Raw genomic sequence first — 15,714 nt, forward strand, 5'->3', positions numbered from 1 at the left:
TGAATACCGATGCAGTACTACAACATGTAACAATATCTCTACTCAGGATATAAAAGAAAGACAACTGATTGACAGACGCATTTTTATTTACTCATAATCATTGCTCATGAAGAAAACAGTAAAAACACGACCCCAGAGATGCACGTTGTTAGCAAAATGTTAGCATGCTACTGGTTAGCATTTAGCTTCAACAGCTCAGCTCTAACCTCTCCAAACCTTGGCTTCAACATGTGACAGAGGTCAGAGCTGAGCTGTTACTGTAGTTTTCCCTCAGTTTTCATAGATGTGAGACACACATTTGTTTATCGTGTTGAAGCCATTGACAGTTGCTAACCAGTAGCATGCTAACGTCTTACGCAGCTCAAACACTGACTCAGACTGAGACTCTGTTGACATGACAAACTGTAAAAAGTGCATTAAAATGCCACTGTCAATCAGTTGTCTTTCATTTTCATCCTGAGTAGAGATATTGTTACATGTTGGAGTACTGCATAATGCTACTTAGGTATTCAAAATGGCCACCGGAACTGTGCGTTATGTCATTGGAAACGCATGTATACTGTGTAGCCTCTGTTCTATTTTTAATGCAATCAAGCTGCATCTGAACTTCTGAAACTGCTGTTAAACAGTATACAGTTATTACAGTTCAGCTTCATTCACTAACAAATCTGCAAGAGGCAAAGAGGCTTTTCATGCAGTTTTCAGAAAAACATCCTCGGTTTTAATCATTCTCTAATAAACTCTCCCTGTTTAGCGACATAATTACATTCTCTGAATCACAAGCTGCAACACGCTGTTTATTTTATGAAAATTCGCCTCATATTTACACTGCTGAAAAAGTATGAAAATGACGTTTTTGATCAGGATTTCAAGAAAGTCGCTGCAAAAAGAAAGTCACACGCTCTGATATTTGGTTGTTGCGCCTTCAGCTGTTTTTTTATTGTTTTAATGGAGGCCACACCGCCTTCGCTCTGCCCGATCCCGTCAGACCACGGAAGCTAAGCAGGGAAGGGCCTGGTCGGTACTCGGATGGGAGACCGTTTGGCAACACCAGGAAGCCTGGTCTAAGGAGGGGCCGATGGCACACTTTGGTTGCCTCGCTTCCGGCAGTCTACCCCAGGGCAGCTGTGGCTACAATAGCTCCTTTTTTTTTTGTCACTGTTTTGCAGCACTTTTATCGCTTTTGTTGCCGCTTTCTTGTTACGTTCATGTCACATTATTGTTGCTGTTATGTAGAGTTTTTGTCACATTTTTGCTGCTTTTTCGTCACTTTTTTGTCTTCTCCAGCACATCCTAAAGATTCTGAATAGAGTTAAGATCTGGACTCTGCGGCGGCCGATCATTGTGTGAAAAAGATGTCTCATGCTTCCTGAACCACTCTTTCATTTTGTCGATTTCTTTCCAAAACTGTGTCTCCAATAACGCACCCTATACTGAGATAACATAACAATACAATCTCGAAATGTTATGCGGCTCTAATAGATCGACATAAAGATAGATCAAAACAAAATGAACAATCCAAAATGCCCTGCCTCCGAAACAGCAGAAGTTAGGCCATTGAAGTGAATCGCAGCTCTGTAAAGCCTTTGGTCCTATATAATAAACCCGCTAATAAAGAGAGAGATAATCCGGTGAACGGCTTCTGTGGCCAGTCAACCGTGATGTCGTATTTTTCAGTTTTACAGCAGACTCTTCCTGCTCCGACGACTTCCTGCGCTCGAAACCGCCGACTAATCCTCTGCAGACAAAGACAAGGAGAGGAGACATTTCTATCCAGACTGATTTCACTGATCTGTTCTGTTGGCAGGTTGTAGTTTTCAATCGTCTCCAATTAAAACTACATGTTAGGAGAAAAAATATGTGTGTTTTTCTGGGTTTAGAAACAGAAAAGGCATGAAAAACATTTACAGAGCAAAGAAAATGTCGGAAGCCTTAACCCTTTAATGTTACTCCCTAAACCATTTTTTGTATTGTCTCTCTTTTTTTATAGACCTCTGAGTTATCTGCCTTAAACCAGTCCAAACCTGATCTAAACTGGTCTAAGCCAGGTCTAAACCAGTAAAAACTGCTCTATGCCTGTCAAAACCGGCATAAACCAGTCCAAACATGGTCTAAACTAGTCTAAACCTGTCTAAACTGGTCTACAACTGTCAAAACCAGCATCAACCAGTCCAAACCTGGTCTAAACCAGGTCTAAACCAGTAAAAAACTGTCTATACCTGTCAAAACCGGCATAAACCAGTCCAAACCTGGTCTATAACTGTCAAAACCAGCATTAACCAGTCCAAACCTGGTCTAAACCAGGTCTAAACAAGTAAAAAAACTGCTTTATACCTGTCAAAACCGGCATAAACCAGTCCAAACCTGGTCTATAACTGTCAAAACCAGCATTAACCAGTCCAAACCTGGTCTATAACTGTCAAAACCAGCATTAACCAGTCCAAACCTGGTCTAAACCAGATCTAAACAAGTAAAAAACTGCTTTATACCTGTCAAAACCAGCATAAACCAGTCCAAACCTGGTCTAAACTGGTCTAAACCAGGTCTAAACCAGCTCTACACCAGTAAAAACTGCTCTATACCTGTCAAAACCGGCATAAACCAGTCCAAAACTGCTCTAAACCGGTACAAACGAGGTCGGAACCGGCCCAAACCTGCCCTAAACCAGCATAAACCAGCCGTAACTATTCCAACCCCAACCGATACTCATCCAAACCGAACCCAACCGAATGGTAGCGATAGGCAGAATTAGAAACAACACATAATTCGATAAAGTGTGCTCTACCAAACAGTTGAGCAAACTACTAAAGGGTGAAAGAACCAAGAAAAGCTGGCGCCAGTGTCGATTTTCCATCCCTCATATTTTGATATTATCAGCAAATTACCATCGAACGGACAGGATGGATGAAATAGGAAGTTGACCGTGGCAGCGACGAAAGACGTGGGAAAACTGTAATGAAAAGGCAATTGTATGTTAACGCTGAACAATAATGGATGTTCGTAAAAGCAAAACAGGTTTCCGTTCATAATACGTTCAATGTTTTCAAATGAGGATGTGATTTATTGCTGTATTTGACTTTGCTCAGGCTGTTTTGCAAATCAGAAGGAAATGAAACCATGCTTCAAGGTCTGCTTTTGAAAGGCAAACACGACTTTGGAAAAATACCTATAGAGGAGTTGCGAGTTCCTCCGGGTACTCCGGTTTCCCCTACCACTAAAAACATGTACAATAGGCCAGGATGAGGGAGAGTGTGTTTGAGAGTGCGCATGGGGGACGATAGATGGAAATTAGCCGAGGCTACAATCCGGTGTGGCGTGTTTACATGCATGAGTCCCATGTATGTTCATTAACATGCACTGTCCCGACCAAATAAACCAATAAATATATAAAAAGACAATTAAAAAGACATATTTTTTCTTCATTTTTTCAGATTTTCTTCAGATTTTCTTTCTTTCACCAATTGTTCCCTCATCTTTCCTTATTTTTTCCTTTTTGTTCCCAATTTTTTCTTAGTTTTTCCCTATTTTTCCCCCCACATTTGTTGACATTGGAGATAAACTCGATATTGTCATTTTGAATATCTTCCAAATGCTAATTTCGATACTGATCAGAGCACTTCAGCTGTAGAAGAAACCACCAAAGTGAACAGCATTTGCAAAACATTTGTGGATTTTCTTGATTTTGCTCAATTATGCTGCTCTACATTACAGCATGTTTAAACCTGACTATTTTCAAAACCTGTTTTTGGACAAGAAACAAAACAATCTCTCTGTTAAAATGTCTTGGCTGCAGCTGCAGAGTAGACTGAGGAGAGAGCACCGCGGGACATTTTAGCCTTTTTACTTTTTTGTGTGTGTTGCCTCGCAGCCCCTCACCTCTCCTCTCCTGTCCATTACAGACCCAGACTTCAACTCCGTAATTGAACCCTAGAGAAATACTCCGGGACTGAGGCTTTTTGTACCGCACGCCGCACTTTGAGAACTGTCCAGCTAGAAAGCACTTTTATTTTTCAACAAATGGCTCCAAAGATACAAGACTTTGTGGTTGGGAGTTCATTCAGCATCCAGAAAGTTCTCGGCTTCAACTCTTGACAGTGTTCGAAGTGAAAGTACTTTATCTGCACTCTTCTCTTTTAAGCCAGTTTTATGCACTTTGTCAAGGTTGGATTTTGAATTACTTGGACATAAAAGACTGGAATCAATTTTTCAAGTGTTGCAAGCTACATAATAGACATCTTTAGTTCCGTGGGATTCCTCGCAAGCCATGTTTTACAAAACCTAAACATCTTTTGCTCTTCTCTATCCGTCCATCCTTGTCAGTTTCTATCTAAAAACCGTCCGTAATCCATCACTGTCGTTCATGGGCCACCTCCCTCTCCATTTTGGATTCAGCTCACTAGACTTTGGTTCATTTCTCCCTCTGGCACCCCTCTATCCACCTCCTCCCTCTTTCTGTCTCAGTTCTTCTCTGTCCTGTGTCTTTAAGATTGCAGCAGAATGAGGTACTTGATTCTTTGCGTTTGCTTTAGTGGGATCCCAAAGTCGGCCATGTCGGGGTAAACGGTGGTATGGATGCTCACAAACACACCTCACAAGCCTTTTTATGTCTATGAGTTGACGTGGTCTCCCTGTGTCCTGGTGGGTTTCCTTTTGTTGCCATCAAACTAAAACATATACAATAAAGGAGTCTTCCTGACCAAGTTCCTATAGCTGAAGATCCGTAGATGTGTCGCCCAGCACTCTTGATATACACTGGTCAAAAGTCTATTTACATTGTAGATTCTCACTGAAGGCATTTTTTCTTGAATGAACACATATGGAATTACATTTTGGAATAGATTCTTCAAAACAGCCGCCTTTTGCTTTTAGACGTTTTCTCAATTGGCTTCACGATGTCGTCACCAGAAAAGGTTTTAACGTGTTACCTGCTGTCCCCCCAGATCAGGGGTTAGGGTTAGTTAACCCTAATCAGGATATGATTAGGGTTAAGAACGGACAGATCTCACACATATTTTCAGAAACTAGAAGGTCTTGGCTTTCAAATGAGGTATCACACTGGCATATAGGTTGTAAACTCTCCAGTCAATACACTTTGAGTAACCTTAATCCTAATTCTTACCCTAACCCTAACTCCTAACCCTAACCCTAAGGAATGAACAGGGAGGTCATCGGGATACTCCCCAAACCTAGCCCTAATCCTAACCCTAATCCTAACCCTAACCCTAACCCCAAACCTAACCCTAAAGTGGCAGTTAACAGGTTAACTTCACAGACTGTAAACCATTTTCCACCTTTGTTTGTTTCTTCCATAATCCAATGTGTTCATCCATAGTTTAATGTTTTCAATGAGATTCATGCAATTTAAATACTATTGAAAATGACTGGTACTACACGCTAATGTAATATTTGATTCTCATTGGGGTTAAGATCTGGACTCTGTGGAGACCAATCCATGTCCTGCCCCTGAACCACTCTTTCATCTTGGAATATGCCTGTGCCATCAAGGAAAGAGGAACCCATCGATGGTCATTCAGAATGTTCATTTCATCAGCTGATCTCATTCTTTGGGCACATAGTGTTGCTAAAGACCAGACCAATGCAGCAACCCAACATCATAACAGCCCTTCTTTGGTCTGGCAGTGTATATGGTACCAAACATGACTTACGTTGAACTCATTAACCCAGAAATCAAATTCGTTCTTTGCATTTCCAGAAGATAGGTTCCTAATAGCTGACGCATTTGCTTTTGGACTCTGAAAGTCTTAAAACGAGCATGAAAATGGATGAAATTTGGCGATTTACTGAACCCTTTAGTGCGGTGATTCTCTCTTAACTTGGTGGTATCCTTTTTTAATCTCTACTCTTACTAGTATTATTCCACCATGTCTTTTGATACAACACTATTTGAGCCGTGGATGCTGCCAGTGTGTAATGGCTGTGGATTTTCTCTGCTTTGTTCTTCATTGCAGTTTGTCTCACTCACTGTCTCATCTCGTACTGCAAATCCCGGATCTATCCCCCCCATTTCTCGCTCTACCTCCTTCAAAATCCTCTCCCTCTCTCTCCATCCCCGCGTGCTGATTGGCTGTTCCCTCCCTCTGGCTCTTTATGAATCGAAAGCTCTCTCCCGCCCGGATGGCTATAGTGGCTAATCAAGACGACGCTCACCTCCCTCTCTCTCTCTCTCTCCTCTCTCTCTCTCCTCTCGCTGAAGATGTGTAGCGCACGTTCTCACACATTTGTCAACAGCTCACGTACAGCCCAGAGCCGCAATCGCACGCCGACACGCAGCTAGACGCGCGGGGATGCAGACCTACGCACTGACCGTTGACAATCCCCTTCACAAAATCCTACCCTCCAAACGTTGCCGCTCTTGCTTTCACGCCGGACCCTTGCCTTCTGCTCCCCCTTCTCGAGTGTCTTTGTAGAAAACCGTGCGTGCGAGTGCCTAAGGAATGAATTGGTGATGTTTTGGGACAGGAAGCATAGTATGGGCAATTCCCAGCGGCGGCCGAAAGGAAGGCATAGACCGAAATCGGCAACAGGTACGGCATTTTCTTTACCCATCTTCACCATCAAGCTGTGGTTCGGTTGACGATCCGCTGTACTACGACCTGCAAAGTGTCTCCAAACCATGCTGGTGTGGCGGGGATGTGAAAATCAATTGATGCGGTCACCCTCGCTTCTGTTTTGCCTGTCAGTCATGGAACCTCGATGCAAAATTCCGCTTTCTTTGCACAATATAGTCGCAATCCTATGAAATAACTCACAATCAGGGGGTTTCTCTCCTGTCTTCATCGACTCCCTAATTTGCATTCACTTGCCCAGTCGATGCCCCCCATAGTAGCCCACAGCCTGCACTACGTCTACAATCAGGCGCAGACTGATAGTGCGATTGTCATTTGTGAAACTCAAGCGCTTGTACCTGTCTCAAAACCACGCTGGTGCGTCTGTAATCTGGAAACCGATCGATGCGGTCACCCCTACTTGTCGGATCGTCCTTTCGTTCTGCCTGTCAATCACAAAACGTGCAGGAAAAAGTCATAATCCTATCAAATCATTTGCAATCAGGGCTTTCTTCTCTTCTCTCTCCCTCATTCGAATCCACATAACCAGTCAAGACCCCTTATAGAAACACCATGCAAAAACACACAGTCTTTAAAAAACCCTTTATGCCAGTTGTCATATGTGAAACTCAGGCTATTCTTTGGGTGGAAATTGACTCTTAAATGTCTCAAAACCGAGCTGGTGTGGCTTTAATTCGAAAGCTGAACGATGCGGTCACCCTTATTTGTTTTGGCTGTCGATCAACGCTGCCTCCTTTGTACGAAAATCATTCTCCTCTCAACAAACATTCCCATCAAGTCCTTTCTCCCACCTCTCGCCTCGTTCACCTTCTGCCTGCGTCCATCTTCCCAGACTCCTTATAGTAGCCCCTATACAGTCTCTTTACAATGGATTTACTACCGACTTTCATTCCTCCCTTCCTTTCGGACAATGCTTTCAGTCAATTTTTCCTCAATCATTTTGCCGTGTCAGAAATTGCAACGCCGTTTTCTTCTAAGCCTCTCGAGTGTAGACCTTTGTATTCTCATCCTAGTGACCAGCCGAGACCCCAGACCGCGCTGCTGGTCTGCTGCATATGTGTTACCTAACATTCTGACATTGCATCCTCCATGTTAAATGCTTTCTCAGCGGATTATTCCACATAATAGGATTCAGTTCTGCGTATTCCCAAAGGTTGCTAATTCATCTGGTGTGTGGTACGTCTGCATTGGGGGGTCTGGATCTCGATCTTTTGACGTTTTTTCTGGCCTTGAAGAAGAAGATTGTATGATTTTTCGAAATGCTGGTTGACAATCTAAGCCTGGGAATGTCCAGCCGAGTTTATTTGTTACCCCGGATGATTGAGAACTCTTTTTAAGCCTCAATCTGTATCATGTCCTTCAAACATGTTCAAGAACCATGTAGGATGTAATCTCAAAATGGATCATGCATAATTGTGGCTCATGAACTCTCCATAACGTCTTGTTTTTTAGCGTTGAGTTCCTTCTGCTTGACTCAACAGGCTTAAACGTGTTAAAAACAAAACACAAGCCACCATTTTTAGCTAAAAGCATTCTCACAAATCAGCAGCACGGTTTATTTGAGTGCAGGACAGAATGAGTCCAGTGAGGGTTTATAAACTGCACTTTCGGTGGTTTCGTGAAAGTGAGTGCATTTTGTTTGGACCCAAATTTATGGACTCTGTGTTGGACCTGGGAACCCTTGCCCCTTTTTCTCAAACAGTGGTGAGAAATTTAGGGGTTCAGTTCGACGACCAACTGAAATTCGACAAACAGATGGACAATGTTGTTCGGACAAGCTTTTTTCAGCTCCGTCTCCTGGCCAAGGTTCAACCTTTCCTCGGTCAGGATGACTTAGAGAAGGCTATGCACGCTTTTATTAGCTCCCGTATTGACTACTGCAATGCACTTTATGTGGGTGTGAACAAGTGCACTTTAAACCGGCTGCAATTGGTGCAAAACGCTGCAGCTCGGCTGCTCACAAACACTCGCCGGTCCAGTCACATGACTCCAGTGCTGTGCTCCTTACACTGGCTCCCAGTACATGCGAGGGTTAATTTTAAACTCTTAATGTTTGATTTTAAATCAATTAATGGACTTGCACCTTCTTAATTATGTGACCTGCTTGTTGCACATCAGCCTAGTAGAGCGCTGCGGTCTGCAGGACACCACCTGCTGGAGGTCCCCAGGACCAAAAGTAAGCAGTGGGGTGATCGTTCCTTCTCAGTGGCTGGTCCGAGGCTCTGGAACTCTCTGCCTGTTGAGTTACGAGCCATCACTGACCTGACACTGTTTAAAGCGAGGCTGAAAACATACTTGTTTAAAGCCGCTTTTGACTGCTAATTGCACATGTGTAATGTATATGTATTTTCTTAACTTTTTTGTGCTAAAATTGTTTTTATTATATTGCACTTATGGAAAGCACTTTGGTTCAGCGGGTGCTGTTGTAAAGCGCTATACAAATAAAGGTTGATTGATTGATTGATTGATTGATTGATTGATTGATTGATTTCTAGCATAACACGACCAAATCCAGAAAAGACGGGGAGAAAAACAACATAACTGTGTGAATGAAGTGAAATGCTTCTCTACACTGCAAAAGCTAGAGAATATTAATCTTCTTGAGTGGTTTTCACCATCTAAGACTTTGTTTCCTAGTGCGATCTTGATTACTCATCTTATTTTGTGACATTTAAGACTTGTTGTACTTGAATGAACAAGGTAAAGCCAATAGGACTAGTGCAATTTTCTTTACCCATTCACCCATTGTTTTATGATCCATAGTTTGGTCATTTTGAGTTGCTAAATTGCTTTTCAATCACTCATTCATTCACTGAAATTGTGTTGTTGTTGAAAGTACTTTAATTGGTAACACAATTAAATTAGTCTAACTTTGAAAGAAACAGAAACCTAATATAATATTTAGAGACAGGCTGCTTTAGTCTAACTGAAAACTCAATACTGGCTGCTTTACTACAACTTAAAAAGCTGACTTACGCTAACTTAAAAAGGAACAGAAAACCAATTTAATTTTTAGATACCGGCTGCTTTACTTCAACTTAAAAAGCTGCTTAACTCTAACTTAAAAAGAATCAGAAATACAACTTAATATTTAGATACTGTTGCTTTACTCCAATTGAAAAAGACTGTTTTATTCTAACTTAAAAAGGAACAGAAAACTAACTTAATATTTAGATACTGGCTGTTTTACTTCAACTTAAAAAGCTGCTTAACTCTAACTTAAAAAGGAACAGAAAACCAACTTAATTTTTAGATACTGGCTCCTTTACTTCAACTTAAAAATCTGCTTAATTCTAACTTTAAAAAAAAATCAGAACACCAACTTAATGTTTAGATACTGGCTGCTTTACTTGAACTTAAAAAGCTGCTTAACTCTAACTTAAAAAGAATGAGAAAACCAACTTAAAACGAAACCTTCACTCTATTGCAAACCTATACTGAAAATCAACTTAATATCTTTTCCCATTCAACATATTGCTACAATCTAATGCAACACTCAAGTAAAATCTACTTAATTGAATTGTGTGTTACCAACTGAAGTAATTATTTTTTAAGGGAACAAACAACCTTCAGTCGAGACCACTTGATCTGCACATCACAGGCCCGGACACTCACTCTGACACTTCCTCACTCCACCCGCTTCATCATCATTTCACTCAGGCCCCGGTGATGCATCAGCAACTTCCAATTCGATTAGACTTTGCAATTTATCTTAATTAGTGTGATTTTTATTGCCGGTAATCACAGGCAGGGGCCGTTTATGCGCCGGGGGAAGGCTGTAATTTCACCTGATATACGTACGTCTGCCAGGCTGCAACGCTCTTTTCCACATTAACGTTTCATTGTCTGTCTTTGGAGGAGGCAGCGGAGTTGTTTCAGCACTCAGATTGGCTCCACTACACAGGACGAATTCTAGGCTTCGTGAATGATCGGATTTCTCTTTTACACCGGGGCATTTCTGTCTCTGATTCATGTTGTAGGTCCAGAGGTTGACTTTCTGAATGAATTTCTCTTACAAAAGGCCACAGTCTAAGCACTATTATGGACATGCAACCCTCTCTCTCCCGATCTCTCTCGCTTTTGACTGAAAACATTTGAGTGAAGCCGCTCAAATTGCTCTTTTCGCTCTCGGCGTATCATCGCTGCCGTGCTTTCTGACCTGGAGACTCTTAGTTTTCCATCCGAGCTGCACGCATTCAGCTGTGTATGTGCGTCTCTCGCTGGCCGTGCATGCTTGAGTGATCTCTGGAGTCTAGTCTGGTGGTCACTTTAATTATCTTTGAAGGAGCCGACTTGACAGCAGATAGTAAATCTACACTTTTAATGGCCTCCTCGCACGGCTGAAGGACATGGGGATGAGTTAGTGGTGGTGGTGGTGGTGATAGTCGTGGTAATGACCGAAATCAGAGCTGTGATGGAAACTAGAATCTGGCTCTGTTCGATTGTACGTTTCACATTCAGTCATTAACCCCTTAACTCCCGCCTGAACCGAGCACATTTTCTCCAGCTTTACCCCAGTCCAAAAGCTTCTGGAAAAAAAGCTGTGGAAATAGCAACAAAACTGAGACGAAAACAATGATGGAAATGTGACAAAAAAAGTGACGAAAAATTGATGAAAAAGTGACAAAAATGTGACAAAAAAATGACAAAAATGTGACAAAAAATTACAAAAATGTGATTAAAAAAATTACAAAAATGTGATTAGAATTTGACCAAAAAAATACAAAAATGTGACAAAAAAATGACATAAATTTGATTTAAAAATTGACGAAAAAATGACAAAAATGTGACAAAAAATGACAAAAATTTGATTTAAAAAAATGATGAAAAAATGACACAAATATGACAAAAAATTACAAAAATGTGATTAAAAAAATTACAAAAATGTGATAAAAATATGACAAAAAAATGACATCAATTTGATTAAAAAATTGACGAAAAAATGTCAAAAATGTGACAAAAAATGACAAAAATGTGATAAAAAAATTACAAAAATGTGACAAAAAATGACAAAAAAGTTAGTTGAATACCCAGCAAAAAAAATGATGGATAAAAAATCTAATGACGTGAGGAAAAAGATCCTCTCGGTTCAGGCGGGAGTTAAGAGATTAAACACCATGGAACAATTAACAGGGGTGAAGGAAAAGCGGATTTACTTGACACACAAGTCTTCATAATGATAACTTTGCTTGTAGAGCTTCTCCAATTCTAAGACGACATGCTTTTCCTATGTTCTGAACAAAGACATTACCCATCAAAAGTTTGGAAACGCTGTGTTGCTTTTCCTTTTATTTCAAGACCTCAAGTGGCTTTATATGTTTTAAACACAAAAAAATGGACATAAATTCTTCAAAAACGTTGCCTTTGCTTTGATTACTGCTTTGCACTTTTGAAGTTTTCTCCCTGAGCTTCACGATGACGTCACCAGACTTCACAGTTTCGACTTCACAGACTATTTAAAACCATTTCAAGGACGATGCTATGAAGCTCATTGAGAAAATGCCAAGAATAAAGGCTGGCAATTTTGAAGTTTCCTACATAATTCATAGTTTAATGTCTTCAATGAGAATCACACAATGTAAATAGTGTTGAAAATAAAGGAAAGCTAATACATAAAAAGCGTCTCCAAACTTTTGACACTGTATATTACAATAATAGGGCCTCCACAGTTTAATAGGTAAATACCAAAATGTTGCGTGAGTATAAAATTAATGATGCACTGATCCAGGTATCACCGATCCGAATCAGGTATCGGATATTCGATACTGAACTGATAACTAAATCTCAGTGAATATTGGCATTATGAAGCTCATTTTGAAGCTTAGGAGAAATGTCGTGGCTAGCAACAGCATGCTAATGCTATCGGCAGGATGCTAATGCTAACATCAACTAATCAAAGCCGGGAAATTATGATTTGATCACTTAATAAAATAAAATAGCTACTGCTGGAGTGGCAAGTGTTTTATTTTAGTTTATGAAAGGCTGTTAAAGAATAACTGATCACTTTATGAGAGTTATTTAAATGAATGTAATCTAATGTTAAAAATAATTATACCCAATGATAGTTAGTGTGGATAACTCCAATGATCTGACAGTGGAGAGAAAGGAGACCATTCACTTTTTTTACTCACAGCAGTTGCTTTTAGAAAGTGTCTTGGTATCGGTTAATATGAGATACTCAAACCCCCAGTATCGGTATCGGAAGCAAAACAGCTGGATCGGTGCATCTCTAGTGAAAATGTAGCTCCACCTTTGCACATACAGCGTCATTGGTGATTTCTGATGACAGGCAGGTTAAAGGAACAGGCCACCGTTTTTCCATACTGTGATATGTTCTTACCTGACATTTAAAGAGTTGAGACGTACCTGGCAGCTTCCAACTTCACCCCGTTTGGAGCCATAGGAATACATTGGGAGAGGCCAAATGCTAACAACATGTCTGGTCGTTTTGCGTGACTGAGGACACGCACAAAGACCAGACAGGTACGCATCAACTCGTCTAAGCTCAGGTAAGAACATATCTCAGTATGTAAAAACGGTGAACTATTCCTTTAACCAATCAGAGAAGTGCCCGGTCAGGCCAACATGGAGGTTTCCCCGAGCACGAAGACATGAAAAGGTCCCAACAGGCAAACTAAGAAGCTACATAGAAGTTGGAAAGTTTATTCTGAATGATGCAGCTTTCGAGAAGTATAGCGACTTTCTTGATGACTTTTTACCACTTCATTTGCTCAAATAATAGCTCTGAGACCCTGTGATCAGCAAAAGCACTGGGCTACATGCTTGAGAACCACAGCTTTAGAGCGATTTTAGTGCAGAGTAGAGGTGAAAAAGCCCTATATGTTTTGAATTGCTGCGTGATACAGTATATTAAGGACATTGGTATCTTTTCCTCCATTGTATTCCTAGTTTTGCAATGATTATTCATACACAGGTTGACTATTATTAGCTGTACAAAGCTGTAAGCGTCTGCCGTGTCGATGGTGAGTGGGGGAAAACGACGAGGGGGGGGAGCGAGGGAGAGGTGTGCGCTACATTCAAGTCACACATGCAATGTCACGCCGCACAGCCGAGCACCCGCACTCCCATATGCTCCGCCGCTGTCTCCCTCCAGCCATCCTTCTGCGCCGCTTTGCAAAAAAAAGAAAAGGGACCTAGCGCCGGGGCAAATCTGAACCGACAGCGTTTCATCCAGCTGTAGGCGCTACCTGTGATCACCAGCTCGCCACGACAGCCTCCGTATGTTTGACCTTGACTTAAATGAGCAGACCAGAGACCGATCCATCACCTGCAGAGGCGCTGACAGGAGCACGGGCTGCAGGGGGAAGAACAGACGCAATCAGGGGATGATATCATTCTTATTTGTTTAGGACTAGCAGGTTTTCTCCCTTAAACACCTGTGTAACTCCTCCCTGTTTTCCCTGGTACAACCTGAATGCTCTCGATGGTGACTCTTGCAGGCACAGGGAGGTAAATGGACGAGGTTGTCTGGGAAACATAATTGGTTGTTAGCGACGTGTTGAAAATGAGGTGCAGAGTCTCACCACGGGCTTCGGATGTTGTGAAGTCTTGGTTACTGTAAGAGGTGAAACTCTGTAAGGCACATCTTTTGGCTCTGAGGCTCGATTCGTTCTCATGGATTTTAAATTCGATGAGAAGGGACAGCGTTACAGAGAGACTATAGGATTCTCATAAACTTTCACAGCTGCGTAAAGTGAGCGGACGATATTGGGTTTTATGCCAATTTTGTTGAAGCGAGCTTTATGAAATAAGCTGTGGTAAAAGTGCTTACAATATACCTATAATGAAGTGTAAGTTCATTGTAAATATATTATGTTAAAATGGAATGACCTTTGAGGAAATGGCTTATGAAATCAGGCATTTTAGTTTTAAATCCTGGAGGAACTGTATAATGTCATGGATTTTCCCTAAAAATATCGCAGATGAGCACATGTAGTTAGTGACGGTCAATTCATCAGACTTTGCTGCTTCTTGAGTAGATACATATTGAAAGAAATGCTCCCTGGGAAAGACACCAGCTGAAATGTTGCCACGGTTACTTTGAAAAAGTAATCTGATTACCTGATTTTAACAGTAACTAAGTAAAATTACACTTTACTTTATTCGTTACGATCAGCAGCTGCCGACTGTTGTTAAATTAAAATATTAAATGTTAAAATATTTTGTCCAGTGACAAAGAGTGTTTTGTTCGGTGACCACTAGAGGGTGCTGCATTACTGCAACTGATTAAATCTGATTCAGGCTACATCCACACGAAGACAAAACGCTTATGTTTTCAGAAACTTTCTCTGTAAGTATGAAGCCAGCTCAGTAAATGTGTGCGTCCACATGGGTCGACTCAGGTCTGTGAAAACGGCGTAATTCATCCTCCAGGCCTGTGTGAGGCGCTGTGACGCTAACACAGATAATAGAACAGGATGTAGAGGCGCATGTGCAGTAAACTTATGTGGAAAGTAAACAAAATGAAACTGATACAAGGATTTAGGATCTACAGAAGAGACGAGGAGGTGAGTTTATTCTTTAGACTAAAACGGGACTAAAGCAGAAAAACCTGTCACTTTTACTGTCAGTCCAAAAACACAGACTGACTCGTGTTTTTCTACTTGTCACCTGAGGCTTGTGGACGGCAGTGGAGCAAAGAGGAGCGGAGTCAAACCATCACAGATCCACGAGTAAAGCTCATTATAAGGTCAGTAGGTTATGGATAACAGACACCACTCTGGAGCTGTGATGAAGCCACGTAAACGGCATTTTGAGATCTTTCCACTCTGGACCTTTGGAAAAAGTTAATTTACAAAACGACACCCAAAACGCTAGCCTCGTCTGTACCACTGGATTACACTTCATATGGACAGGGCAGTTTCCATCAAGATTAAACCCTTGTCTCATATCACTGACACTGACCTGAAGCATCTCCTCCTGCATTAGCTCTCTGCTGCCCCCACCTGGTGGGACTTTATCTGCCGTCAACTCCAAACGTTTCTTCTGCGTATGTAGTATCTTTGAAGCTCGATTACACTTTATTGTCAGCACAGAGTGTACAACGAACCTTAATATTGTCAACTTTAACTGAAACCAACTCAAAACATTGACTATTTAGTATTTC

At 41.3% G+C, this 15,714-nt stretch overlaps 1 protein-coding gene across 2 annotated transcripts in view; it reads left to right on the plus strand.

The window, feature by feature from the left end:
* nhsl2 (NHS-like 2) overlaps window positions 1–15,714 on the plus strand; it is a 189,317-nt gene that overhangs the window by 60,418 nt on the left and 113,185 nt on the right. The window contains exon 1 of one of the 2 annotated variants that reach the window (XM_079579865.1): window positions 5,874–6,545. The exons of the other annotated variant lie outside the window; for it this stretch is intronic. Coding sequence (XP_079435991.1) covers window positions 6,467–6,545 — 79 coding nt within the window. The 5' untranslated portion in view covers window positions 5,874–6,466. Of the gene's footprint in view, window positions 1–5,873; window positions 6,546–15,714 lie in introns of those variants that run through there. 2 annotated transcript variants of the gene reach the window in all.

Source organism: Gobius niger (genome assembly GCF_951799975.1).
Source record: "Gobius niger genome assembly, chromosome: 21".
Lineage (NCBI taxonomy): Eukaryota > Metazoa > Chordata > Actinopteri > Gobiiformes > Gobiidae > Gobius > Gobius niger.